Genomic DNA, 25,993 nt, shown 5'->3' with positions numbered 1-25,993 from the left:
TAGAAGAAATTCATCACTTTGCTAGGAATAGAATTTCTATGGCTTCAGATAAATTGAAAGCTCGTTATGATATTCGAGCCAGAGATTTAAAATTTAATCCTGGGGATTCTGTCTGGCTCTTTCAACCTCGAAGACAGAAAGGACGATGTCCAAAACTACAAAGAAATTGGGAAGGCCCTTACTTAGTGGTTAACCGGATAAATGATGTTGTTTATAGAATCCGAAGATCTCCTCATTCGCGTCAGAAAGTGGTTCACTTGGATCGTCTTGCTCCTTTTGAAGAGGATCAACCTGGAACAGTCTCTCCAAGACCAGGGACATCCTTCGAGGTTAGATCTTCAAACGAACACCCTTGACGACTGTGATCGATTTGACCTTCTTTACAGTCGGTCATCGATTGGGAGAAGAATTTACCTTTCGGAATTCATTTGAGTAAAACTCGACCGCTTACGATTATTATAGAAGGAAATATCGGATGCGGAAAAACAACTTTCACCAAGAGGTTTTTAGCAGATCGCCAGGTCTGTACACTTTTAGAACCTCTTGAAGAATATCGAAATGTAGCTGGAATTAATCTTTTAGATTTGATGTATCAGAACCCAGATCGTTATTGCTATTATTTTCAGCATTTCGCTCAAATGGTTATGTTAGATAGACATCTGCAGACGACTTCATTGCCTGTAAAGGTGATGGAAAGATCGATATTCAGTAGCAATTGTTTTGTAGAAGCTCGTCGAAGATTAGGTAATTTTCGCGACTTCGAATCTCATTTATTGACAAAAAATTTTGATCTTCTCATTCGCTCGCCTGAGCTTAGAGTAGATTTGATTGTTTATTTGCGAGTTTCCCCAGAAACTTCTTTTGCTCGAGTTAGTTCCCGTTCTCGTGAGGAAGAATCGAGTATTTCTTTAGAGCTACTCAGAACTATCCATGAGGTTCATGAAGATTGGCTAGTGAAACAAACCTTTTCTTCTTTATCGGCTCCTGTTTTAGTTATCAATGCAGAAGCTACGGCCGATCAAGTTTTTAAAGATTTTTGTACGTCTATGATGTGCGGGGGTTAATTCAGATATGAATAATGAAGAAGTATTCTTAATTAAGAGAAAAACGAAAAACAAAGTTTAATTTTCTTTATTAAAACAAGATAAAAAAAAAAGAACGAATGGTGAAATAAGAGGTTACATATGTAAAAAAAAATTAAGTTTCAAAAATTTGTTCCGCTATAATCTTTAAGGCGGACTTGACCTCTGCACAGTCGTTGCAGTCTTCGGTGGAGTTTGTTGCGAGTAAATTCTTCCGACATTCGCGACAAGCTTTGCCCTCTCCCGCGAAGGTAAGATGGGTTTCCTTGAGCTCGTAAAAGTTCTTTATGTCCGTGCTGAAATAAATCAGACACGGGGAACTTATATATTTTTTTTTTGATTAAAATTTGCATGAGAACTCACCGAGTAATCCAGCAGTTTAGGCATATTAGCCCCATTTTATGTTTTTCTCTTACGGTCTCACCCCGACCACATTTCAGGGTCTTCCACTGATTTTCAAAATAGATCTTGAATTCCTCTTGTGACATATTTTTTATGTCCTCCCACGGAAAACTGGAGGTAATTACGCCCGCATTGATGAGGGCGGAAACGGGTGGAGTCTTTATGATTGACATTTTTTTTGAAAAAAAAAAAAAAAAACTAATTGCGTCTGTCTTCGACGAGGACTTTTCTTGTAATGATTTGTTATTTCTGCGTTGCTAATCAATTTGAGATTTGTTTTCTTCGGTTATTTCCTTCTAGAAATTTCTTCTTGAGAATCGAGTTTTGTGTCGGATAGGCTTTGGTTTAAGGAATAATGTGAAAAGAGCCACGATTATTTTTCGAGGTCGATGAGCGATTGCATGATTTTCACATTTTATTAACCTTAAGTGTCAGTTTTTGTGAGTACTTTTCAGGTTACTCGACACAGCCTTTTCCCATCCAATTTTTCCCCGATTCCTGAGGATGACTGGTGGTTTTATTTTGAAGAAGGACGCTGAAATAATTCAGATAAGATCGTTTCTTTTCTTTTGAATACACATTCAATTTATTTTATTCAAGTATTCTCCCAAATTCACTCAGTGAATTTGAATTGTTATACCACCACTCACATTTGTCCTCCAAACTCTAGGGTGTGCTGTCTCAGAAGAAGCTCTGGATTCAGTCACCCCCCGATTTCCTTATTTCCTATGAAGAGAAGTCTGTTTTTATCTTATTTGGTCCTGGAATTGTCGGTTCCCGGTTCGATGTTTTCATCTGAACCTGTTTAGGAGGGATCCTTCATGAAGAAGATTGAATTTCTTCCCGACATCAATCTGGGCCGTTGCGGATAACTTTGAATTCATGAAGCCACATAACACTCATTAACACTAACCTTTATAAAACATGGCACATAAATTTTTGAGATTATTTAACGCTCAACTATCTGCTCAAGGTTTTCTGTGGTTTACCTTGAGACTGTGGGCAAATGCCAGATAGTAAAAGGGAGTTCTTAAATTTTTAGAGCCACAGCTCCAACTCACCTTTGAGCACTGACTACTAGAATACTTTTATAATTATTTTATCTTTCCCGAGTCGGGACGACTCTTTTCCTCGGGGGGGAGTAGTGTTACAAAGGGTGAAATCACCCGTTTTGCCCCCTCTTTAATGATCTAGTAGTCAGCATAGATAAAAGACGTTTATAAACCTCTTATGTCTTTAAAAAGAATAAGGTTGCTGCGCCAACCGATATTATTGTAAAAACAGTCTTGTTTCAGACTTTAAACAAGAAACACGTATATTGCATTAAAAGCATTTATCACGATATTTTTGTTCACGCCTTTGATTTGATAATAAGTAAACTCGCGGATCCATATTTTATTAACGTAACGCCTAAATCGTTACAATACTATATAGACATAAATAGGAAAAGAAAATAGAGAGGTACATTTGTGCCATTTATGGAGGGCAATGTAACAAGATAACAAAAAATACTTATAATTACGATAATGAGTAGGGATGAACGGGGATATGAAATGATGATGGGTAATCTGTAGTTGCAGAGAGTGGCATCAGGAATAGAAGAGATGGAGCCGCAATCCAATCCAACGAGGGTAGATTCAGATGACTTCGACGTTAGTCAGGTGCGATGCGAGAGTAGTTGAAGATCGGCCTCAGATTTTATCAGGATGTGATCAGAGGACGCATCCCGCTTGACGTATACCAATTCATTTCGAGTCCAGATGAAGCGATAGCCTCTCTCCTTGGCATAGGCTCTCACCTTTCCTAAAAATTTGGAAAGAGTAGGGGGCAGATGCTCGTTGATGAAGATAGGAGTCCGGAGCTGATCGTGCGGCAAGCCAAGCTGATTTGCATAAATGGGGCCTTTAGCTCTTTTGGCGGCAAGTAGGCGATTTCGACATTGGACGGATCTGAGTTTGCAGAGAATCAATCGGGGCTTATTGGAATTCAATGTGCTTTTGATGCGCCCAATCTCCAGAACATCGGTAGGCGGCACGTCGACAGAGAGTTGGGTTGTAAGGGCGCCAAATGTAGCCAAGAGGTCCTCGCCTTCTAGCTCGGGAACTGCAGAGATAATTAAATCGCTATTTAAAGAGTTTCGCTCCAGAGACGCCAGCCTGTCCGTCAGATTAGTGTTGCACAGTTGTAGCTCAGTATTTGATGTCACTAGGCGGGTGATCTCGGCCGCCTGTGATTTACTAGTATCCTCGAGGTCGTCGATACGAGCACTAAGAAGTGCATTTTTGCTTGTGAGATCCTCTACTTTTGCCGTAAGGCTGCTGAACATCTCAGTTGTGGATTTAGAAAGCTGATCAAACTTGGATGTCAAAGATTCCAATTTAGCTGGCAGCAAGGTCAGACCATCGATTTTAGTCAAGAGCTCTGCGAACTCTCGGGCACGGGAATGCGAATTTTCCTCTAAACCTTTCACTTTAGTAGAAAGTTCACCAACCTTATCAGGCAAGGTTACTAACTTATCAAGTTTCGCATTGATAGCTAACGAGTGCTTCGAAGAGGCTTCAATAGCTGCAAGGAGCGTTTCGAGCGAAGGCGAACCTGTGGGAGGAACTGGAAGCGGTGCAGGTGTGCCGACCTCAGGCAGAGAAGTAACAGCTCCAGCGGTATCGACGGAGAAGGGAGCAGCCGGTGTGGAGTATGTGGCAGCAGCTTGGGCCGTACAAAACTTGCATCTTGCAGCCGGTCTACCATTAGCCTTTGTAACTTTCGTCGCTTGGGCGCAACTGGGATGGAAATAACCAAGGCATTTGTAACAACAGATAGGTGATTTGACATCCTTTTTGCATCCTTTGCATAATCTTGTTGCTGCCTGTGCAGAAGTCTCGGTATTGTCGTCGGACATGATAAGGCTGATGTGTATAGAGTGGAGAGAGTCAGGTGGATTTACACGTGACGACGTGAAGAACGGGTTAGAAAGAAAGTAAACAAATACGCTATGGCGATAATAGAGTGTGTTAATCCTTAGAGATCAAAGATCACAATAGCACAGACACAACCACGCACTGACACACTACGTTTGCACATGTACACCAGCTAGAATTTGAAAATTGTAAAAGTCGGCAATAAATGCAATGTATGCACACTAGAACTGGACACTGACAGTATTGAAGGGAACGGAGGCGATTTCACTATAACTTGTCCATAGGTGAATAATAGAAAATTTGATTGAAAGGTGACAGAGAGAGTTTGACTGAGGAGGCGAAATTTACGTGACAGTTGACGTTGACAGTTCCCAGAGAGAGAGAGAGAGAGAGAGAGAGAGAGAGAGAGAGAGAGAGAGAGAGAGAGAGAAATAAAAAATAAAATATAGAAATAAAAATAAGTATATACATACTGTGACGTGGACTTTTCCCGCTCCTCGGTCACTCGGAGAAAATGACCGAGAACTTGCCGCGTGCACAATAATTTGGCGTCCACGATGTCCCCTGAACCTGCAATAATACCGCGAACTTTGTTGGGCGCCTGGCGTGGTCAACACGCTTCGAAGTCGGTAATACGATATACCGCGACTATATGCTCGGTAGCTCAGTACCGCGGAGAGGGGAGGGGTAATTTTTGGGTACAGAGACATACGCCACACGTACGCCGACAAGTTCTTTCACAAAGCAGCAACAAAATTAAACAATATATTTCAAAATAGCGATAATACAAAAAAAAATAAAAATAATAACAATACTGCGGAAGCTTGTCCTCGCGATCCCAAACGCAAACGCTTAGCTTACAAAAAAAAAGAACGAGCAAACAAAATAATCAATCAAAAAAAAAAAAGAAAAAAATATGAAGGGATCCCGAAGACCTCTACGGCCTACGTGCGCTAGTCACTATACTACTCGTGACCGCTAATTTACACACAAAAAGAAACCAAAAGCAAAATCGGACGCGACGCGCTGCTCACGATCGTCCTCTGCAGAACGGCGCTAATCGCCAACTTAATGCGAACGGATTATGCAAATAAAAAAAAAATAAACTGAAACGAGGCTCGTCGCGGCACCCGCGACTCTCCTCTAGGAACGAATATTTTTATTAGCGCGCTCCACTTTCTCTGCGACGGCGGGACGCGGTCGCGAATTCGAATGCTCCCCGTGAGACTGCTCGCGACCTACACGAGAACTGAGGCTGTATCGGATGAAGTAAAATGACCCCGTGTAACGGATTTCAGTTACACTCAAACTCGAGGCAATAATGTCTCGGCTCAACCCGTGACTCGACTCGATCTCCTCGATCCCCCGAAATTAACGCTACTTCCTTACGCGCAACTCAGGCTACGGTCACCAAGCAAACGTATCGGCTAAAGAATCTCGAGTATAGTCGCTAACGCCAATCCTCACTGGCTATCCGTCCTCGGCAAGCCTTTACTAATGATCTCTCGAGATTCTCTCGCAAGAAAGTTAACAGCGCTTACCGCTCCACATCCACGCGACGAAAGGGCCAACTCCCTCGTGGTCCCTTGCTGCCATTTTCCTCGCACTCACTCAATTCCCTCGAAACCCTCAAAACCAAAAAAACGCACGATCACTGGGTTCGATAGTCCTCGTTAACCGCCAGAACTAGAGTGGTTTCAAAAACCTACTACCTGCCGCAACACGGATCTCGATACGCCATCCCACACGTGACGTCATACCCAGAAGAATACGCAATAATCGATCCGTCATCGATTTCGTCGATCACGTAACTCGACGCGCACCTTCGATAGCATCGCTGCGCAGAACTTAAAGCTAGGTCGCAATCTCGTCCTCCGCGCAGCTCCATGACGTCTTGGCGGTGAGCGTGGTGCTCCCTCGTCGCTAGTCGGTCCGTCGCGAGTCCGCTGGTCAATTGTTGGCGGGGCGAAGGGGAAGAGGCTGCGGCGCGCCGGCCGCCAGCGGGAATCGCGTCCACCTTGGATTCCCGCGATGCGGGGATCTGCGTCGGCTCCCCCTCCGCAGCCTCGACATCCTTCCTTCGCAATTGTTGCTAGTCCGCCATTTCGCAATTTCCTCGAATTCGGTGTCGACTTCTTGCCTGATGCCGTTGTAGCTCGAAAAATAAAAAAAAAACAAAAAAAACCTGAAATATCTTACGATATTCGCTAAGGTGTCCCCTCTCGTAGTTTCGGATGCGTGACTCTAGTCCTGGCGCTCTTTTGCAAAAACTTCGCGACTCAATTTCGGAAATTCCTAAATTTTGGTTTCGCCCAGGGTTCAAGGAGCCCCTTGTAATGGGCATCAAAAATGCCACGTTACAATATATAATAGGATTATAGATAAAGACATAGCCGGGGCGAAAATTGTCTCGTGACAGTAAGAAACAGAAACAGAAGGCTAGCAGGGCAGAGAACAATAAACACAATAAACATAAAAATAGATTCACTGAAATAAAATGATAAAACAAAATAAAATAAAATAAAATAGCCTCATATTTTAGACGAGGAAAATAACTACTGCTAAGAATCAAATCTTTGTTGCTCGAGATTTAAGTAATAATCATGAAGTTTGACCTTGAACGTAGCTAGCCTGTCACTGTCAACAATGTTCTGTGGGAGTGAATTCCACAAATAGCAGGCACTGACTATAAATGATTTTTGGTAACAGACCGTGCGGCAGTGCGGAATGCAAAGCCTGGCAATAGCTGCCGTATTGACAGCAATACGTTGCGACCGTGCCTCAGCTGGTTGCAACGTTTCAGCCAAATAAGTTGGCCTACCTGAGCGTGAAATAGTAAAAAGATAAGAACCGATTGAGTATAGCCTCCTATTTCGCTGAGTTAGCCAGCCCAACTCAAGTCGGTGTCCCGTAATATGCTCATCCCTCGCTACGCCTGTAATAAATCTAACAGAGGCGTTAGTAAGTCGCTGGAGCTTAATATCAAGTACACCAGGTAGATTAATATAGACTGCTGAACAATAATCGAGGTGAGGAAATATAAGAGCCGTAACTAACTATTTACGAAGAGAACCAGAAAACAGTTCCTTGTTTATTTTCAAATGGTATAAAACCCTGTTGACCCTGTTGCAAATTACATCAACATGGTCATTCCATGTTAGAGTCGAATTCATAATTAGTCCAAGGTTACGGACCCTGTTGACATACTCGATTGTATAATTCCCAACCTTAATTAGTGGTAGATGAGAGGCATCTAGCCTGTTAATGAATTTGGAACTACCACAAAACATTCCCTTCGTCTTTCCGAAATTGATTTTCAAACAATTGTCACCGGCCCAATCATGAATTGCTTGTACATCACGCGAGACTTTACTTACGCCCTCGGCAATATTTGATGGTAGGAATGGAAGGTAAATTTGTAGATCATCAGCGTACAAGACATGCTTACAGTAACGTATCGATGCGGGTAAGTTGTTGAAAAAATGGAAAATAGTAACGGACCCAGCACCGAGCCCTGCGGGACCCCCGAGTGAATATCAACCCAGGAGGATAAATCCCCATCTGACCCCTTGACCGCTTGACGTCGATCACTCAAATACGACCTAAGCCATTCAACCGCCGAAGCTGAGCAGTTAAGAGCTTTTAATTTATCTAACAGCTTCGCATGACAGACAGTGTCGAAAGCTTTTCGGAAATCGAATAGCACAATAAGAGTGATCATCCGGTTATCAATAGCTTTTTTAACGTCATCCGTTAGTTTAATTAAGGCAGACTGAGTGCTGTACCCGTGACGAAAACCCGACTGATAGGGATCCAACAAGCACTTTGACTCCAAATAAGCAGTTAACTCGATGTAAACAATCCTTTCAATACTCTTGGAGAGAGCACAAAGAATAGATATAGGACGGAAGTCGTCAAGCGAGGTTGGATTTTTTATCTTATTGATAGGCTGAATTAACGCTTTCATCCACTCAAGGGGGAAGACAGAATAAGTCAGCGAGTAATTATAAATTTCCAGCACAAAAGGGAGCAATGATTGTATAACCAAACGTAAGTAGCTTGCCGGAATCCCATCACAACCACAGGCTTCAGTTTTCGAGGAGAGTAAACATTCTGCGAGATAAGTAGGAGCGATGTGTTTGAAGTAAAAGCGCTCAGAGTCGAAAGCGGACTCGGGATCGAGTACGATTGGACTGACCGTGCACTGGCAGGCAGAATTGGCAATCCTAGCAAAATGACTATATAAGTTAAGAGGTCGTAAACTCAGCATGGACTACACCTTGAGGCTGCTTGCAGAGGCCAAGATACCTGAATTCTCGCCATAAAAACTTAGGAGTAGTTAGGGCGGAAAACAGATCTTCATAATAGCACGATTTAGCTTCACGAATTTCCAACTGAACTCGATTCCTAGCAGCCTTGTACTCGCCATAGAGAGTCACAGAACCAGATTTTCTGAATGCCCTAAAACACACGTTCCGTTCTTTGATACGGTCACGGATAACTTCGGACAACCACGGAGCTGGTTGACGCTTAGGACGACAAGTTTTAAAGGGGGCATGGGTGTCCAGAGTACTAAGCACATGCTCATTAAACAAGGCTACTTTATCATCGATATTCACAAACCTATCGAAAATAGGAGACCAGTCAAGACCAAGGAGGTCACGATTGAAGGACTGCTGGTCAATATTTTTGATATCTCGGTACCTGATTGATCTAGTCGCTAACTTAGGCACCCTAAGCGAGTATTTAATGTAAATAAGCTCATGGCCTGAAAGAAAAGGGGTACCAGATTGCCCATTAGCTAAAACCTTAGCGATATCGTCAACAATACAAAGGTCTAACCAGGTATGTGAGTGCGCAGTATGATGAGTCGCCCGATACGGGACAACATGAAGGCCATTATAATGAAAAATACCTAAGAGTTGACGGGAGTCAAACGAGTCAGAGTTAAGGTTAGCGTTAAAATCTCCTACAATAACGAGATTCTCATACGATTGCGCAAGTTGCATAAAGGCATCCTCAAACTCTGATAAAAAACCAATTTACGGAGGTCGATGGACGACCGCAAACAGAAGTTTAGAGGCGTTTGGTACGATAATCTCCATCATCAGATACTCAGGCTTGTGACAATAGAGATTAGGCGAGGATGAGATTAACCGCGCATTCAAACTGTTGTGGACAAATACCGCAACCCCACCTCCGCCCTTGCCTAATCTGTCGTTCCGAAAAAGGATGTATTCTTGAATCCCAATAACTTCATCGGGAATAAGATCATGAAGGAACGATTCAGAGACCGCTATGACACGGTAGAAACTGTCTGGAAAATAACTGAGAAATTCATCGTAATGCGGAACAAGCGATTGCACATTCGCATGGCAGATCGTCAAACAGTCCGAGTCTCGAAGATGTGCGTTGGGTCGAGTAGCTAGGGTAGCAGGTGACGTCGACGTCGATGTCCGTTGCACACGTCACAGAGACGCAGAGGGCTGAGCAGTAGGCAGGTCAGCAGGAGTGCGTGTGTGTAATGGTACCTCTCCGGTGGTCTTCTTAATATATGTATATTGTACCGCTCCTGGCCCAAACATATTTGAAGCCGTGTTGACGGGCATAGCTATGCGCGGAGTTCAGGAGCAGTCGCTCTGAGGATGTCAGGGATTCGTCAACAAAGACACGAGCCGCAGGAAGAGAGTCATCGACATCCTTGGCTAGTAGCCCACTTTCAGCTCGCCACTTATCCAGCCACATATCCCTCATCACACAGGAAGTGAAACGAATGATGAGTGGACGCGGTTTGCCGCCCTTAGAAGGAATTAGATAGGCGCGAGCCATATCCCCAGCTGAACAGGAAACACCCAGGGCACCAGCAAGACGTGACACCATTCCTAGCACGGTAGTGCCAGAAATCTCCGGAAGACCCGTCACAAAAACCTCGAAGTCTTTACTTTGCTTCTCCAGTTGGTCCAGCCTTGAGGAGGTAAGCGGACAAGACCTTCTCAGTGCTTTGGTGGAGGAGCCTGACTCTTGAATCCTACCGATGCAGCCAGGTCTGACAGCCTGTTCTCAACCACATCAGAGCGATCTTCGAGGGTTTGACAGCGGGCGGCTAGAGCGGCATTAGACCGCGTCAGCTCGTCAACCTTAGACACCAGCTGCTGCGTTACTGATGCAACACTGTCGAGCTTTTGCGCACAGCAGTCCAGCCTCTTTTTGATGTCCTCGAAATTGTCTAGTTTTTTGAGGACAGTTTCCATCGCCTCTGAAATGGTACGGAGTTCATTGGCCAGTGAGGTGATTGAGACAGGCCGACCCCAAAAACACGACCTTCACCCAGCCCTTTACGCACCCCGGCAGTACCAGCGGTAGCTGCGGTACCCGACTTTCGCATAGCCTGACCTGGAGAAGAAGGACTGCAAGCAGTACACATGCACTGAAATGCTCCAGGTACGGGTTTAGAAGACAGTCCCAAGTGTTTTTTTACACAACTTGCGTGAAATGACCTCGCACAGACACCCTGACAGCCAATGTCTGATTCCGACACGAAGCCGCTGCAGAAACCACAACGTTGCGTCATAGTAAGGTGAGTGTAAATAGATCTTTAGGCAATCCGGAGATTATCAAAGCAGCTGAGGTAAAAATAATGTAAACACTATCACCAACAGTATTAGGATTGACCTATGTGTGCTTGTACGTAATATGCCAATAGACACACATAAAACCAGCTCACGCAATCACACTCTAGCGGCTAACAGCTGAATTAAGTCACTCAAAGTGGCAGTTATAAAATTTCACTTTCAACGATTAAATCAAACACTGAAAGTACAGTTACAGGGAATAGATTACAGTCAGAACAGTGAGAGGTACACCAAAACTCAGGGGATACCACTACACAAAATAAAACCGAACCGTAAAGTCCGAAAAAATATAGGAAAATCCTGCAGCTGAGGTAAGGACAACCACTCAAGTTGACAGTTGACAAACAGAGAAGAGAGAGAGAGAGGGAGAGAGAGAGAGAGAGAGGGAGACGGAGAGGGAGAGGGAGAGGGAGAGGGAGAGGAAGAGGGAGAGGAAGAGGGTGAGGGAGAGGGAGAGGGAGAGGGAGAATAGAAAAGAATAGAATATGGTTTATTATTATCCATAGCAATGTTGGACAAAGATAACAGCAAGGTACAGAAAGAACTTAAGACTAGTTAAAGGTAGGCCAAATCTAAGTATACAAGTAAGTAGGTCTACGCGTAGGTAAGAGAAAGTAGGGAGAGGTGCGCAAAGGATGCGAAAAGGATGCGCAGTGAAGCGAGACGGCCTGCCATCACCGAGCATCTTCCATGCTGAAGAGAAAAACATGCAAGCCACGCTTGAACGACTGGAGTGAGACCGCAGACTTAATGTCGGCAGGCAAAGAATCCCAGTGATGGACCCCCACAACAGCGAAGGAGCTCTTAAAGAACTCTGTGCGCGGGGATGGGACGATAAACTGGGAGCGCGCAAGTCGCTGCAAGCGGTGCACAGGTGCGTCGCGATCAACAAGAAGCTCACGTAGGTAAGAGGGGCGGCCAGTGCGGACGACAGTAAAGAAAACCTACAGAAGAAAGAATAGTCTCCTATCCCTAATCGTCAGCCATCCAAGTTCCCGCCGAAACGGAGTGATGTGTTCATCACGTGCGACACCACATACAAAGCGTACGCATGTATTGAGAAGACGTTGCAGCTTTGTATTTAGAATCCCAGACACATCATTGTACGCAACGCAACAGTAATCAAAGATCGGGAAGATTAACGTTGTAACTAGCATCTTACGTAACGGCTTCGAAAGGAGGCGCCGGGAGGCAGAAAGCTGACGATGAGTGCCATGTACACGGCAAGAGATGTAATTAATATGAGCTTCCCAGGCCAGCTTATTGTCAATGATAAGTCCCAAGTTGCGGGCCGACTCAATAAAGGAAATGCATTGTCCATCCAGCATCACTCTGGGCAACCTCAAGAGATCTATTTTTGAGACGAAGGAACCGCTGCCGATTAACAGAGCATGAGTCTTTTTCGTATTCAGATGCAGAGAGGATTCCCTCGACCAAGCAGACACCGCTTCGATATCCTGGTTTAGATGAGCTATTGCTTCAGGAAGATCATTGAGTGCACACCGCAGGTAAATTTGCAGGTCATCGGCATACAACAGGTGATCAGTATGGCGAAGCACCTTGGACAAATCATTGACGAAAAGCGAGAAAAGCAAAGGACCCAGTACCGAGCCTTGCGGAACTCCGAGATCGAGAGGAGCCCGCGAGGACAGACTCATGCCATTAATTAGGACCGCTTGAGCCCTATCCTGGAGGTAAGACTCTATCCACTTCAACACGTGCTGCGAGAATCCAAAACCAAGAAGCTTAGTTAGTAAAATAGCATGGGAGAGCGTGTCAAAAGCCTTGCTATAATCGAAAAGTACCAAAATAGTCATCTTCCGATCATCAACACCTCTACGGACATCTTCAGTAAGCCGAAGCAAAGCAGATTGGGTGTTATGGGCCGGTCGAAAGCCAGTTTAGCGAGGATTTAGTAGGTTCCGCTCCTCAAGGTAATCGGTTATCTGCTGTAAGACGATTCGCTCAAAGATTTTGGACAGCAAGCAGAGGTTTGAGATGGCACGAACCTGATCGAGTGAGGTTGGCGACTTCACTTTCCCTATTGGACAGATCCGAGCTTGCTTCCAGAACTCCGGAAAAACAGAGGTGCTGAGCGAGTAGTTAAGCAGAGAAAGAAGGTAAGGAAAGATAACTGGAAGCGCAAGCTGGATGTTGGAGATCGATAAGTCATCAACTCCACGCGATTGCGAAGAGAAATGACGAATCGCAGATTGGAGCATTATAGGCGAGATGTCCTTGAAGTAAAACTGCTCATCACTAGAGCACGCGGGAGGAAGGTCCACGAAGAACGCACGTACTTCCGATGAGGAACCCGGTCGCTGAGAAACTGCGGCAAAGTGAGAATTAAGCTCATCCACCGAGAAGTCACCAATGTCATTCCCTTGTGCAGGGATAATGCCTACATCCCTGAGCTCGATCCAAAGCGCACGAGGCTTAGTGATGGCCAGAAGACGAGATGCAAAGAAATCGGAGCGAGCCGCGGAAATAAGCCTATGAAGCTCATCCCTAGCCTCTCGATAGCGAGCAAGGGAAATTTCCATACGAAGGCGCTTGTAAGAACGATACAATGAGTCCCTCGCCCATGTGAGAGCAGTGAGGGCCGGAGAGATCCATGGGGGCATACTACGCTTGACAGTGCAAACACGGTAAGGAGCGTGCCGATCTAGGGCCAGAGTGACATTGTCCTGTAAGCAACGCAATAAACCATTGACCGGATTCTGAGCCTCAAAAGATGACCAGTCGGCGGACGCTAAGTGACCCAGGAACGCATCAAGGTCAAAGCTGCCGAAGGAACGTGCTCTGAAGGATTTGCGACCAGGTGGCGGAGCAGGAGTATGCAGTTCCACCGAAATTGAGTCATGCCCAGCAATGAAGGGTGCGGAGGACTGGCAAAACGAGAGCACAGTATTCTGATCACTAACCAGGCACAAGTCAAATCCGCATCATAGGACTGGCCTAGCTGATTAGCATTGAAGTCACCCAACACTACCGAGAGACTATAGGCAACAGATGTAGCGTCGAAGGCAGATTCAAATGCCGCAAGGTTAGCTGCCTTAGGCGGGCGGTAAACCACAGCAACAAGAAAAGGCGGGCTAGATGGAGAGTTGATTTCCGCAATAAGAAATTCCGGACTGTGCGTATACTGCGACGGTGAGACAGCCAGCACTTTTGCACGAAGCGAGGCATGCATATACAATGCGACCCCACCTCCTATTTTGCCGGCACGATCATTACGTAGAATACCATAGCCCGGCAGTGACACCATAGAGTCAAGAATCAATGAGTGTAGCCACGATTCACTGATAGCGATAATATGGGTAGAGCAGGAGGCAAAGTGATATCGCAGTAAGTCAATGTGACCTCGTACGGAATTGGCATTGACATGACATATCCGCAGATGTTGATTGCAAGAAGATTGCATGCGTCCAGCAGGCCTTGGAGAGTGCAGGTGATGGTCCACAGATGGTCGCAGGGATGGTCGGCGTCAGGCAAGGGCAGCTGATTCAAGATCCACGGCAGAGCGAATTCGAACGACAGGAGCACCATGTTCCCTTCGCATAAAGATGATGCCATCGCGGTGCCAAACAAATCTGAATCCCCTGGTTTTCGCAGCTGCTTTGACACCGAGGAGAAGCTTGTAGGTATCAGCGAGTAGGGCCTCATTGACATTCACAGTTGTGGGCAGACCCTCAGGCGGAGGAGTGAGAACCTCGGTGTTAACGTGGCCCTTGGCCTTTTTCGCTTCCAGGAGACGAGCTGACAAATCACGAGACCGGAGGGTAACGATAATCGGCAACGGGGTATCCTTTCGAGCTTTGGACCGAGTTATTAAAAAGCGAGAGTCAACAATGTCAGTAGGGTTAACAACACATCCAACGGCAGCCACGATCTGGCTAAACACCACGGGTATAGCTTCAACAGAAAAGCACGGAGCTCCCGATATAATCACACCAGGAGCACGAGCAGAGGCGACGGGATGGCGCAACCCTGCTTGTCCAGCAGCATCAAGCCTCACGCGTAGCTCAGCTAGACCAGTGGAAAGGGCACGGTTCTGGCCTTCAAGTTCCACAATACGCACCAAGTTGGCATCAAGTTGTACTTGCATCGCAGCCAGAGTGCCAATACGGGAAGAAAGGTCGTCAAAGCGTGCGTTAACCAGTCAGAAAAGGTCATTAAGGGTGGCAGCTGTAGGGACCGGCCAATCAGCCATAGGTGCAATCGATGTTCCGCGACGAGGTAGGCGAGGAGTGGGTGGAAGGCGGAGGAGATCTGAGCTTAAGGCGTTCGAACAATGCGCCAGGGCAGCAGCCTTGAGTTTTTCTCGTTGCACCAGCTGGAATCTTTTTCATCGCACAGCTGGGGTGGTAGTAAGATCTGCATGCAGCGCAAAAGTCGGCATCGCGCGCTACAGGTTTGGAGCAGCCTGAACAGATTCGGGCAGGAGGCATGCTGCGAGTCGTTTGTACCAACACAGATTAACAAGGTACGGTCGATAAGCGGCAGGTAGCAGCAGTCAGTTGAGGCATAGGAGTGAAAAGAATCGATGAATCACTCGCCGAACGACGATCGATCGATGCGTAACGTCAGGAGCACAACAGCGCATGCGCGATAGAAGGCAGACAGCAAGCAGGCTGACAGGTTGCAGGCTATGTTTCATAACCAGCATCCAGGAGACTAAACCAAGAGGAGGGAGAGGGGGAGGGAGAGGGAGAGGGCGAGGGAGAGGGAGAGGGCGAGGGAGAGGGAGAGAGAGAGCTGTTTATTTCGTGCTCTGGGACTGAGATCCCCTAAGAGCACCGTGCAAAAAAAAAACGATACAGGAAAATTTAGTAGAAAGGTTACAGGCGATCATGGAAGCTTAAAACTTAAAAGTAAACAGTGAAACAGTAAATATAAGTATTAAAGAATAAGAAGGAAAATAAGTTTTCACATGTATGAAAAGTTATACGAGAGAGCGCACAAGACGCACTTACTCTCGATGGAAACTAGAAATAAAGATAAATGAAGATAAATGAAGATAAAATAAAATAAAATAAAAATAAAATAAAATAAGATATAGTTTGTGACGTGGATTTTTCTGCACCTCGATCACTCGGAGAAAAATGACCGAGAACTTACCTCGTACACAATAAATCGGCGTCCCCGATGTACCCTGGACCTAAAACAATACCGCGAGATTTGTTGGGCGCCTGGCGTGATTAACACGCCTCGAAATCGGTAATGCGAAATATCGCGACCATATACTCGATAGCTCAGTACCGCGGAGAGGGGAGGGGTAAATTTTGGGTAGAGAGAGATGTCACACAAGTAAGCCAATGCGTGGTTTGGCCAAATCACAAAAAAAAATTCCAATAATATATTTCTCGTTAGCGATGGTACAAAAAAAAATTAAAAATAAAAAATAATCATACGACTGCGCAAGTCGTCCTTCGCGATTTCAAATACAACGGGTTAAATTTAATCCAAAAGAAATAAGAAAGGGAGAAACAAACCAAATAAAAAAAATAAAAAAAAATGAATAAATCTAGGAGACCTCTACGGCCTTCTTGCGCTAGTCGCCGTCTTAACAATACCTTAACTCGCAAAAACCAAAAACAAAATCGGACTCGACGCGCTGCCCGCGATCGGCCTCAACTACGACGCTAATCGTCACTTAATTATAAACTGCTAAACAAAAACGTAATCTAGATCGTACTCGACGCGCTAATCGCAGTTCTGATTAAATCTAGCTGGTATCTTATTTCTACGGGCGCTAGTCGCCACTTTGCTGATGCACAATAATTCATAAACTAAATCAAAAAGGACGTGCCTCGACGCGCTAATCGCGACCAAATTAATCACTCTAGAACGCTTTTCTAATCGCGCGAGTGTATAGCGTATTACGACGCATCCGAGCTCAAGTCGTAGTCTCTATTCCCTCTAAGTTCACCACCCTTTTTACGTACGCAGACTCGACGAGACCCTGTGCAGCGGAATTTGGCCGCACTCCATTTCACTGCGAAATTGTTCCCCACGCGAAACCGTGACTCTACGCGTTATCGCGAAAACTCAGGCTACGGTCATCCTCAAGGAGATCGGCAAACAGATTTCGAGCGCTACTCTAACTCTAACATTGCGTGGGCCGACCGTTTATCGGTGTGCCAATTTAACTGGCGCTCGAAATATGCCCGCAAAGAATTATAAGCGCTTACCGCTCCTCAGCCACACCAAAAATCCTCCGACGTCCGTCTCCGCCATAACAATCGCACACTATCTTTGCTTTTTTTTCTGTTTGATTTAAATTTCCTCGCCACGCAACTACCTCAACTGTCGCCAGGACTCAAGTGCCGGGTCCTGCAAATCGGAGCCGCAATTCGAACATGCCCCGAACATAGGCGTCAACCCTAGTCAAAATTTTCCCGCTCGCATTGGGGTTCTCGTTACGCAATTCTTACAATCTAGCGTATCGCTATCGTTGGATTCCGCTGTCGCGGGGTGTTGATTGGCTGACCAGTCTCGTGTACCCCGTAGCTTGACAGTGGCGGGGTGATGACTTCGCGAGGGCACCTGTCGTCAGTTGGGCGACGGAGGGGGGGGGCTACGGCTCGCCGGCCACCAACGGGAATCTCGTCCGCCTTGGATTCCCTCGCGGCAGAGCTCTCCGTTGACGCTCTCTCCGTAGCCTCGTGCGAGGCCCTCCTTTCGTTGCGATCCGCCGCGATTGCCATCCGGTAACATCGTTCGAATTTGCTGCCGATCCCCTGTCCGAAGCCGCATTTACTCGCCACCCAAAAAAAAATAAACAAAAATCCTGAAAAGTCTTATTCGCTAAACCGGCGATGGTCCCCTCTTAGAGTCTCGGATGCGTGACTATTGTCCTGGCGCTCTTTTTCGAAATGAGCCGCGGTCTACTTCGCGTGCTCCCTAAGTCTGTGGTCCGTCTAGAGTTCGGGGAGCCGTGTGGAACGCGCAGTAAAACTGCCACGTTACAAGTTGTACATTAATAATTAAATTAAATTAAATTATGCTGGCTCTACAAGCTTACATACATTGGGGACTAAGCATCACCACCTGCAAGCAATAACGCACGAAAGGCCGTCTTAATACCTTGCAAGGAGGCTCTCCTCCTAAGGTCTATTGGTAGAGAGTTTCAGAGTGTGCAGGCTGAAACCGCGAACGACTTGTGGAATCACTCCGTACGGAATGGTGGGACCATACAGCCTAGATCAAAGCGCATCGTCCGTTTCAGCTTGGAAGCAGTCAAGGAAGTAGCTGTCACGTGCAGCCCTGAGCATTGCCTTAACCTCATTACGCAATGCTATAAATCGAACATGCAGATGAGGCAGGCGCGTTTTCACGAAGGCTCGACGGAGCCGATCCCTGCGACGAATCCACTCTCGCAATTCAGCGGTGAGCCACGGGGCGGGACGCCGCTTCACATAGACCTGCTTTTTTGGCGCATGAATGTCAAAAACTCCCAAGATAGCTGCGTTTAGAAAGTCCACCTTCTCGTCGACGGATTGAAGTTGGTACAGGGGCTCCCAGTCCAGGGCCGAGAGGTCTCGGAGAAGAGCCTCCGCGTTCACCCTCCTGAGCCTGCGGCAAGTAAATGAGATAGGCTCGCGCGCCGGCACGATAACATCGTACACCACGAAAATAAGGTCATGTGCAGATAGGAATGGCACAGGATATTGGCCAAAAGATCGAACATTAGATGCGTCATTGACAATGCAAAGATCCAGGCGGGTACTTGACGTCGCAGTGTGATGCGTGGCCCCATGAGGGACAATATGCAGTCCATTTGCCGTACAGAAATCGCGGAGGTGCACAGTATCGAACGAGGCCGCGTTTAAGTCCACGTTGAAGTCTCCAAACATAATACCATGAGAGCAGTCCGGAATAATCTCAGTGAACCGATCCTCGAACACAGAGAGATGGCCCAGATGAGGGGGGCGGTACACTACCGCCAGCAAAAGCGCCGGAGCATTGGGAAGCTTGAGTTCCACAATAAGAAATTCAGGTAAGCGGTAGTAAAGTTCAGGCGACGCCGACAAGACAGAGACTTGAAGACTGTCAGCCACAAATATTCCCACTCATCCTTCAAGTTTGCCCACCCTGTCTCGGCGCAGTAACTTATAACCCGGTAGCTCTACCATCTTGTCCAAAATCTCGGGCTTAAGCCAGGTCTCCGTCAGGCCGATTACATGGTAAGTTTTGGACATGAAGTGCAGGCGAAACTCGTCGATATGAGGCAGCAGCGACTGGCAATTTACATGGCAGAAGGAGAGATGCCGGGGCCTAGTAGAAGAGAGGGATCTATCCATAGTTAATTAGGCACGCTTTGGCCTCAATCCTCCTCCGTAGGATGGGACAATGAACACTGTCCAAGGCCGAAAGTCCGCGATCAGGTAGCTTTGCAACTGTACAGTTGTGACACACCACAGGAACGTTTTCAGAGACACAGGTGTTGGAGCGGTGATTGCCAGCACAGTGGCCACAGTGAACCTCTTTGTTACAATCCTTGGCCAAGTGTCCGAAATTAAGGCAATTAAAGCACTGGAGCACCCGAATGTGATCCGCGACACGAGACGAATTCCAGCCAAGCGAGATCTCAGGTAGAGCAAGAAGAAGCTTCCGATTTTCCGCCGTGGTCTCAATAACGCAACGAGTAAAACGACGCCCCCGAGGTGGATACATATATACGAGTTTTGTGTCTTCTGCTTTACTCTCGACAAGGTTTAGCGCGAGAAGGTTTGCCAAAATTGCATCGCGACTCATTGCAGACGGGACATTGTGCAGGATCATTCGAGGGTTGAGCCTTACGTCCTCCTTGACTGCGAGACCGGCCGCTTCCAGACTAGCAAGTCCTTTTAATCTCGTAAGGTCTCCTTCCCTCGCCTGCAAGCGCACGCCATGATTGCGCACACTTGAGTCTCGCGATATTTTAATACCCAGGGCCGCCGGGTCTACCGATCCATGGAGCGCTTGCCTAGTGACCTTGACAGACGTGAAGCGGGCCGCTTCAGACGCCTTAGGTTCGATAATAACGCGGTTTTTAGCGGCTTTTGGCACCATAAACGAGGAGCCACGTGCAAGGTACACCGTTTCACCGTGCCCAGCAACGGCTTCAGCAAAAAAACGCGTAGCAGGGGCCCCGATCCCGTGCCTAGCACCATCGCCCAAGGGTTCTTTGGCTTGATTTGCCTTAAACAGCCTATCACACGCGACGATAGTTTCAAGCCTGGTGAGCAGTTGAAGATACGCGGAGCTTATGGCGTGAAGAGAGTCATGATAGTGGTTCAAGGCCCCATTTACCGGCTTGCGCCTATCTACCGATTCCTTACTTGTCAGTAATACAGAGGCTATAACTTCTCTCGAGTTAGTCATCGAATTTAGCATTTTTGTCACGTCTGCATGTGAGTAAGGAATATCTCGCATAAGCCCAGCGAGCCCAGCGAGGTGTTTAGGCGTCATCCTGACCACTGACTCCGGTGACTTTGCGTCAACATCTTCAACGGACTCGAAGTCCGACTCATTCTAAGTCTCATCGCAGTCTTGCCGTGGAGTGAGAGGTGACGACCCGGAACCCGCCATAGGAGAAAGAGAGAGAGAAGTTCAAAGATTAGGCTGCCCACAGTGCCGTGTACGCCCCAGCCAGCCAAGAGAGCGACCCGCTCCCCACTATCACTTGAGTGTCAACCGTCAACCGTCAACCTTCACCTCACATACAGTCCCCACTCGCTTACACACCGCCAGTCGAGGGAAACGTCCTCGCAACTAGATGGACAGGCGATAAACAGACCGTGACCACCCACGCACACCGAAAGATCTCTGTTTGTTTGTTGGTATTTAGTCTAAGAACAGCACCAAAATAAAACCACACGCACACTTGCTCACTGTACATAATCTCGTGTCACCTTTGAGTGATGGCGAATCCGAAACCAAGGAAAAAGGCACGAAACTATTACCAAAAATCGCCGAAATCAGTACTTTACAGTATAAAATGCTGCACCCGCCCCCCCACTGTTACTGCATACGCCCAAGGCAAAACTGCCAGCAAGGCGGCAATGTACACAACGCCTCGTTTAATAGAGAAAAACTTCAAGTAATCGGAGCGATTGAATAACACGTCTATCCACGGTTTAATAACGTCGAAGAGGGGCAGAGAGTGAGAGAGAGGGAGGGAGGGAGGGAGAGAGGGAGTGAGGGAGGGAGGGAGGGAGGGAGGGAGGGAGGGAGGGAGGGAGAGAGAGAGAGAGAGAGAGAGACAGTATAATGTAATAAAACTTAACCTAAGAGCTTAAAACTAAGAAAAAGCGTACAAAATCAAATGAGAGAAACCGCGAGCACAAAAGTGTAAATAAAACATAGAAATAGTTGAAGGAAAAAGAATAAAAGGAAAAGAAAAGAAAAAGAGAGTGGCCAGCAAGCCGATTAACCGCACGCAGTGAATGCAACCAAATGTATTAAAGTTGCGAAGCCAACAAATGCGCCCGCAGATCCCTCTTGAAGGTGGAGAGACAGTGCAGAGTTGTGATGCTAGAAGGAAGGGAATGCCAGAAATAAGATGCAGAGAGAACGAAGGAATTGCGTAATGTGGAGGTACGATGCAAGGGGACGGAAAATGTTAGTGTAGAGTGGAGACGAGTTGGACGAGCTAATGTAGGAGCAAAAGAGAAGAGGTCGGAGATGTAGGAAGGGACATTTAATTTGAGAAGCTTGAAAATAAGGATGCCCATGAAGTACTTTCTGCGATTAGAAACCGTAAGCCAAGATAAGCTATTGCGAAATGGAGAGATATGGATGTCACGACGTACGTTGAAAATGAAGCGAATACAGTTATTGATTATTCGTTCCAATATCAAGTTCTGTTCACCGGTTAAATCGATATAGGCGAGGCAACAATAATCAATAAGAGGAAAAACAAGTGCAGTTATAAGCATGATGCGTAATTTTTTCGATAGAAGATTCTTATTATATTTTAGGCGAAAGAGAGTGAAGTTCACCTTGGACGAAATGTGCAAAATGTGCTTGTGCCACGAGAGGTTGGATTGCATAATGATGCCCAGGTTGTGTGCATGCGAGACATATGGAAACTCATTTCCCCTGACTGGAATGCGAGGGAGAGTCGTAAAATCAATTTGATTAATGTAAGCACCACTACCCAAAATCATCACCTTTGACTTCACAAGATTCAACCTGAGTCCATTCACCACAGCATAATCGAAGATATAATTTACGTCGAGAGTCAGATCGGATAGAGCACGAGCCAGATCACTGGGGTAGCAGGTAAGATAAATCTGTGTATCATCCGCATAAGTGAGGTATTGGGTATAGTTCAGACCAATTCCAATATCACGGATGAAGATTGAAAAAAGAAGAGGACCAAGAACCGATCCCTGTGGAACACCCATATTGGTGGTGCACCAGGAGGAAACAGTTCCCCTGTCATCAACAACTGCTTGTGATCGCTTCGATAAATATGAGAAGAACCAGGCAAGCACTCCATCCGAGCAACCCAAGAGACGAAGTTTACGTAGAAGTAGGTGATGTGGAACCATGTCAAATGCCTTGCTAAAATCAAAGAGAACAAGCACCGTTAGTTTTCTGTCATCAACTGCCTGTCTGATATCTTGGTTAAGCACATTTCCATAAAGACGGGAAATGTGACAGACGGAGACTAGCATTGAACATATCCAGAAGGCTGTTAAAAAGAAGCGGGACAGCTTTATTAATCGCATAGTTGGAAAGTAAGTCAGGGCCCTGGGATAATGAGGAAGAGTGGGGAACAAACAAAACTGACGACAGTGACTCAGCGGTTATCTCGGCAAACTCAAACACAAGTTGAGAGGGAGACAGTGGGGGGAGACATAGGGAAGATAGAGAGTCCGGATAGGGAATATCAGAGGTTGAGACGGCGGAATAAGACTGATTAAGGCTATCGGGAGAAAAAAAGGAAAAAGGGGAAGATCCCCTAGCTTTAGTGAGACCAAGAGACGACAGCTCCCTCCAAATTCCAGAGGGATCAGAGATCGACGAGATGTGGGAACAGTAGAAATTATCTTTAGCGATACGTAATTCACTACTAAGGGTATTGCGATATTGATAGTAGACGGCCATGGACAGTAAATCACCCGTACGCGTAGCTCGATTATAAGGCGAATTTCTGTACTTAATTTTAGATCGTAATAAACCGGTTAGCCATGGCGCCATCTTTCGGATTGTGGTCCATTGCTTCAGCGGAGCATGAGTATCAAAAGCCTGAGCGATGGCAGACGAAACACCACGGACCATATTGTCAAAGTGATCAGGAGAGGAAAGAGTAGAGAAGGACGGAGCATTTAGTCGGGACAGAGAAGATGACAGCGATGCCAGATATTCTGTCACCACAAAGTGTTTAAGATCTCTGCGGGCAGAGAGAGAGAGAGAGAGAGAGAGAGATTTAGATTTAGATTTAGATTTATTTTGATTTTATGCCGTGGTCTGTAGGAGCCAATGGGCAAGTTTAACAGAGACAGAGAGAACAATAGAATATCTTAATAGTATAACTAGAAATAGACATGACATAAACAGGAAGAGCAACAGCAAACTTATAATACTAAATAGATATAATACTATATAGATATAATTAGGAAAAGAAAATAAAGAGAGATTTATCAAGGGCAATGTAACAAGATAACAAAATAACACCTATAATTACGATAATGAGGTAGGGAATAGACTTAACCTAAAAGGGAGTGAACGAAACTTAGTAATCAGAGCCTCGGCGACGGTGGTAGATTGACGGCTGCTAACTCCAATGCGAAAAGCCGATCGAAGAGTTTAGCCTTGAAGACCGCCAGAGAGGAGGATTGCCGGAGTGATAGGGGTAGACTGTGCCAGAAATAAATAGCCGACAGGAGAAATGAATTTCGGTAGCAAGTCGTGCGGTGAGCGGGGATATGAAATGATGATGGGTAATCTGTAGTTGCAAGCCTCAAAGAGCGACGTACGTCGGGATCTGTTTCGACAAAAGAACTTCGTAAATAAGTCGGTATAGACGTCAATAGAAGCTGATACAGAAAAGAGCCTAAAAAGTACAGGCGACGATTTGCTACCGACAGCCATTTCAACTGAAGACGGTAAGGTGTAATATGAGTGTCCCTACGACAGTTGTAGATAAATCGGATGCTACAGTTTACGAGCCTCATCAATTTAAGATTTAGATAATCGGTAAGGTCGCAATAGACGAGGCTACAGTAGTCAAGATGAGGGAGAACTAGCGCATGAACGAGCAGCGTTTTGACTTCCGGTGATAGAATATTTCTATGTTGTTTTAATTTATGAAGAGTCCCATGGACTCTGCAAGAGATCTGAGCTACGTGAGCGTTCCAAGAGAAATCGGCAGAAATAAAGACGCCAAGATTTCGAACTGAGTTAACGTATGGGATACACTGTCCATTTATAGTGACTCGTGGAAGATTGTCGTGACACAGTTGAGTAAGATAGGAAGAGCTACCAAGGATAATGGCCTTGGTTTTCGCAACATTGAGCTTCAAGCCGTTTTCGGTCGCCCAATCCGACACCGCCTCTGCATCGATACTGACCCGGCCGAGAGCCGAAGCAATGCCGGTCAGGGAGGTATGCAGATATATCTGGAGATCGTCGGCAAATACAATATGCTTCGTGTGGGTTAGTACATGGCCAATATCGTTAATGAAGATAAGAAAGAGAATCGGACCCAGTACCAAGCCCTGAGGAACTCCTGAGTGGTTTGTTAGGAAGCTAGAATGTGTGCCGAAGAGAGTTTGGACGGCCTGGGATCGGTTTGAAAGGTAAGACTGGAACCACCTAACTGCATCGGCAGTCAGCCCGTAACGAATGAGCTTAGCCAGTAGTAAACGATGATTTATACTGTCGAACGCCTTCGAGAAATCGAAAAGGACTAAAATAGTAACGCATCTATTATCAATCGCTTCTCTCGCATCGTCCAGTAACTTGAGCAGGGCCGACTGGGTACTGTAGAATTTACGAAAACCCGATTGATACGGATCTAGTATGGCATTCTGCTCGAGGTAGGCCATAAGTTGAGTTGCTACTAGCTTCTTAAAGACTTTCGAAAGATGAGCTAGATTGGCCACAGGTCGAGTATCTGATTCGGAGGCAGGTGATTCACATTTGTTCAACGGGACGACATAAGCCCGTTTCCAGATCTCAGGAAATGAAGTATGACGAAGGGAGCAATTGAAGAGGTTTGTCAGAAGAGGTGCGATCACGTTTAGGTGATCCCGGAGGTGTAATAATTGGATATCGTCAGGGCTCTGACCGCGCGATTTAGTAAGACAGGATGAGAGTAGGCGCAGGACTTCGGATTCAAGGACAGGTGACAACGAAAACTGAGATTTGACCAAAGGTAAAACGTCTTCTAGCAGCTGATCTAACTCATGAATTGAGCAGGGAGGATGGGCATTTGTGATGGAAGTATAAAAAACATTTAGTTGGTCAGCCCCGAAGTGATGTAAGGGGGAGGCCAGCGGACCCTTTGATACAATAAGAGAGAGAAGGAGAGAGAGAGATTATAACCCAAGAAGCACTCAAAAACACAGCAATCATTTTTACGAAACCGAAACTATCCTCTCGACTCTAACCACCCGACTCGGAGCTTCGGCGCGACCGCGAAATGACTTAAATCTAAGCTCGACAACTTAAATCTTATTCTTTATTCAAACTAAACGCCTCTAAATCTAAACTGTACTTACTACTATCTTAGACTCAACTTAACATGACGTAACCGCAATGGGATTAAACACAATCTTAATTGTAACTTAACTCAATTAAAATGAAATCTGCACGATATGCAACTCGACACCACACAAACTAAATCGTAACTCAAACATAATCGAAACTCCAATCCGTGGGATTCGCAACTCAACCGATACTAAACCGACACAACGACACTCGAATCATAATCATGATTTGATCAGAAATCATTAACGCT

General features: G+C 46.0%; 1 protein-coding gene across 1 annotated transcript; it reads right to left on the bottom strand.

Moving 5' to 3' along the window:
• Positions 1 to 18,242: 18,242 nt before the first annotated feature.
• LOC124211491 (uncharacterized) lies at positions 18,243 to 18,893 on the bottom strand. Its single transcript, XM_046610595.1, has one exon. It carries the CDS (start codon positions 18,891 to 18,893, stop codon positions 18,243 to 18,245), a length of 651 nt encoding a protein of 216 aa, XP_046466551.1.
• Between the last annotated feature and the right edge of the window lie 7,100 nt (positions 18,894 to 25,993).

Source organism: Neodiprion pinetum, chromosome 2 (assembly GCF_021155775.2).
Source record: "Neodiprion pinetum isolate iyNeoPine1 chromosome 2, iyNeoPine1.2, whole genome shotgun sequence".
NCBI classification, from domain to species: Eukaryota; Metazoa; Arthropoda; class Insecta; order Hymenoptera; family Diprionidae; genus Neodiprion; species Neodiprion pinetum.
This window is presented reverse-complemented; position numbering and strand designations above follow the sequence as displayed.